Source organism: Megascapheus bottae, chromosome 16 (genome assembly GCF_031878675.1).
Source record: "Megascapheus bottae isolate mThoBot1 chromosome 16, mThoBot2.hap1, whole genome shotgun sequence".
In the NCBI taxonomy this organism is placed as follows: domain Eukaryota; kingdom Metazoa; phylum Chordata; class Mammalia; order Rodentia; family Geomyidae; genus Megascapheus; species Megascapheus bottae.
Window position 1 is genome coordinate 41,736,305 of NC_143524.1, and position 3,046 is coordinate 41,739,350.

The 3,046-nt window shown below is 42.1% G+C and overlaps 1 protein-coding gene across 1 annotated transcript; it reads left to right on the forward strand.

Moving 5' to 3' along the window:
- The first annotated feature begins 1,408 nt into the window (after positions 1-1,408).
- Positions 1,409-2,344, forward strand: LOC150053356 (olfactory receptor 51B4-like). The gene has a single exon (XM_090349048.1). It carries the CDS (start codon positions 1,409-1,411, stop codon positions 2,342-2,344), a length of 936 nt encoding a protein of 311 aa, XP_090205174.1.
- The last annotated feature ends 702 nt before the right edge of the window (positions 2,345-3,046 follow it).

A 3,046-nucleotide genomic window follows, 5' to 3' on the forward strand; every position in this document is an offset into this window, starting at 1 on the left:
GCCATTCTTCAAAGACTCCTGTGAAATCCTTTCTGATATTTCTGGTTATGGACTTCGTTGGTGGTCGGTGCTTACAGGGCCTACATGGTAATTTCCATACACAGCACAAGCACCATTTCCTTTTTCCTTAGCTTCATCCTATAACTGATTATATAAAGTTTATACATTTCATTACTCAAGTCTGATATTATGATTTCTATTCAGATAAATGAATTTTAAAATCTAACTGTGAACATTAGGTTTTCATTCTATGAATCTGTTTTTCTTAATTTTTTTCTTTGAGAGCTCTCAAAGTGTGTCCTGCTACCTATTTTACAGCTTGTCTCTGATATTTCACATGTCAGATATTTGAATATAAAAACATAGTCGTTGAGTGTGCCAGGAGTTTGGCCTAGTGGTAGAGTGCTTGCCTTGCATGCACAAAGACCAGGGTTCAATTCCTTGGTACCACATACAGAGAAAAAAGCCAGAAATGGTGCTGAGGCTCAAGTGGAAGAGCTCTAGCCTTGAGAAAGTCCAAAGACAGTGCTCAGGCCCTGAGCTCAATCCCAGGACTGGCAAAAAAAAATAGTCATTGAGTGTCAAGTTCACTGAATAGAGATTCTCGATCTGTTCCCTTGGCTCAAATTTCTCATGACACTCACTAGTTCCTCTCTTATAGTACACTTGAGATGTGTACCATGAAGACACCTTTGAAAAGAATAAACCTTAAACATTTTATAGTAATTGTCTCATTTCTATTGATATCACTATTTTCTTCTTTTTCAGTCGGGCTTGAACTCAGGGACTGAGCACTGTCCTTGGGCTTTTGAAAAGCTAGCACTCTACCACTTGAGCTGCATGCCATTTCTTTTCTGTTTATATAGTACTGAGGAATCAATACCAGGGCTTGGTGCATGCTAGGCAGGCACTCAACCACTAGGCCACTCTTCTGGCCCAGGAAATGATTTTTGACACATCTTATTGGTTCCAAGAAAGAGGATAGAACCTGGCCAAATTGGATAGAGATAACTCCTTTCCCCCTCAGCCCCAAATAAGACCTATAAGTAAAGCAATATAGGAAGAAATAAAAGCATGAATAGAATAAGAAGGACCCAGTGGTGTGTCGTCTGGGAATAGGGACAAGGCTAGAACATATTATCAGATGTGACATTTCAAAACTAAAGTTGTATGTTTCACAGTAATTTGTGACTATTAGCATGATTGTTTTGTTATTTTTTTTATTCTAGACAAAACCCCAAGGAATTCAGGCTTCTAATTAAGTCAGTCTGCAGCAATACAAAAATGCCTGTAAGCTTTGAGGAGGGAATGGCCTGATGAGGTGCTATAGGAGATGGTAAGAGAAAGAATTTTGCTTACTTAAGAGATCATTTAACCCAGCAACAACTCTTCATTTGCAGAATTTACCATGTGGGCCAACAACAGTGCCGCTCCTTTCTTATTGACTGGCTTTCTGGGCTCAGAGGCGATTCATCACTGGATCTCCATTCCATTTCTGGTTGTCTACTCATCTATTCTTTTCTGGAATGGCACACTTCTCTTTCTAATCTGGAATGACCACAGCCTTCAGGAGCCCATGTACTACTTCCTGGCTTTGCTGGCCAGTACAGACCTAGGAATGACCCTGACTACAATGCCTACAGTCATGGGTGTCCTGTTGCTGGACCAGAGGGAGATTTCACATGGGGCTTGTTTCACTCAGTCCTACTTCATTCATACCCTTGCCATTGTAGAATCAGGTGTCTTGCTTGCTATGGCCTATGATCGTTTTATTGCCATTCGCACACCCCTCCGGTACAATTCTATTCTTACCAATTCCAGGGTGATGAAGGTAGGCCTGGGGGTCACCTTGAGAGGTTTTGTGTTCATTGCGCCCCCACTTCTTCGACTTTACTGGTTACCCTACTGCCGTTCCCATGTTCTTTCCCATGCCTTCTGCCTCCACCAAGATGTCATGAAACTCGCCTGTGCTGACATCACGTTCAACCGCATCTACCCGGTTGTCCTCGTGGCCTTAACGTTCTTCCTCGATGCTCTGATCATCGTCTTGTCTTATGTGTTAATTCTCAAGACAGTCATGGGCATTGCCTCTGGAGAGGAGCGAGCTAAGGCCCTCCACACGTGCGTCTCCCACGTTAGCTGTGTCCTGGTATTCTACATCACTGTGATCGGCCTGACCTTCATCCATCGGTTTGGGAAACATGCCCCTCCTGTGATCCGCGTAACCATGAGCTATGTCTACTTCTTGTTTCCTCCACTCATGAACCCGATCATCTACAGCATCAAGACCAGGCAGATCCGGAGAAGCATGGTTCGCTTGTTTGCTGGGTACAGCAGGTCTTGACTCCTTATTAGAAAACCTTAAGAACCAGGAGGGATCACTACTACACTGTTGGTGGGAGTGCAAACTCATTCAACCATTATGGAAGCAGTGTGGCAGTGCCTCAAAAGGCTAAACATAGAACTCCCCTATAACCCAGCAATTCCACTACTTGGCATTTACCCAACCATCCAGAATCTAGGGCATACTAAATCCACTAGCACAACAATGTTCATTGCAGCATTATTCACCATAGCAAAGATATGGAACCAACCTAGATGTCCCTCAGTTGATGAGTGGATCAACAAGTTGTGGTATTTGCACACAATGGAATTCTATGCTGCTGTCAGAAAGAATGACATTGACCCATTTGTTAGGAAATGGAAAGACTTAGAAAAAATCATATTAAGTGAAGTAAGCCAGACTTAAAGGAACTTAGGCTCAATGGTTTCCCTCATTTGTCATAATCAGTAGAAACCTTGGGCTCTACTAGCAGAGATCTGCAATAGAGCAAAACCTTGATACATAAGGCCATATAGTATGAAGCTAATTGAAAGGACCTCCAGGATATTGAAACAAAAGCCATATAACGAATGATTGTTGTCCTTAATGTACTATGTTATCTCTCATCTCCTTTGCTGTCCCTTGGTTATCTCATATTGTTACAGTACCTCACTTTGTTAAATGATATATTGTATTTGGTTATTTGAAATTTGATAGGGAAGG

What these genes read in the sequence shown, in the direction of transcription:
- LOC150053356 (XM_090349048.1), top strand. Translation starts at nt 1,409, where the DNA reads ATGTGGGCCAACAACAGTGCCGCTCCTTTCTTATTGACTGGCTTTCTG.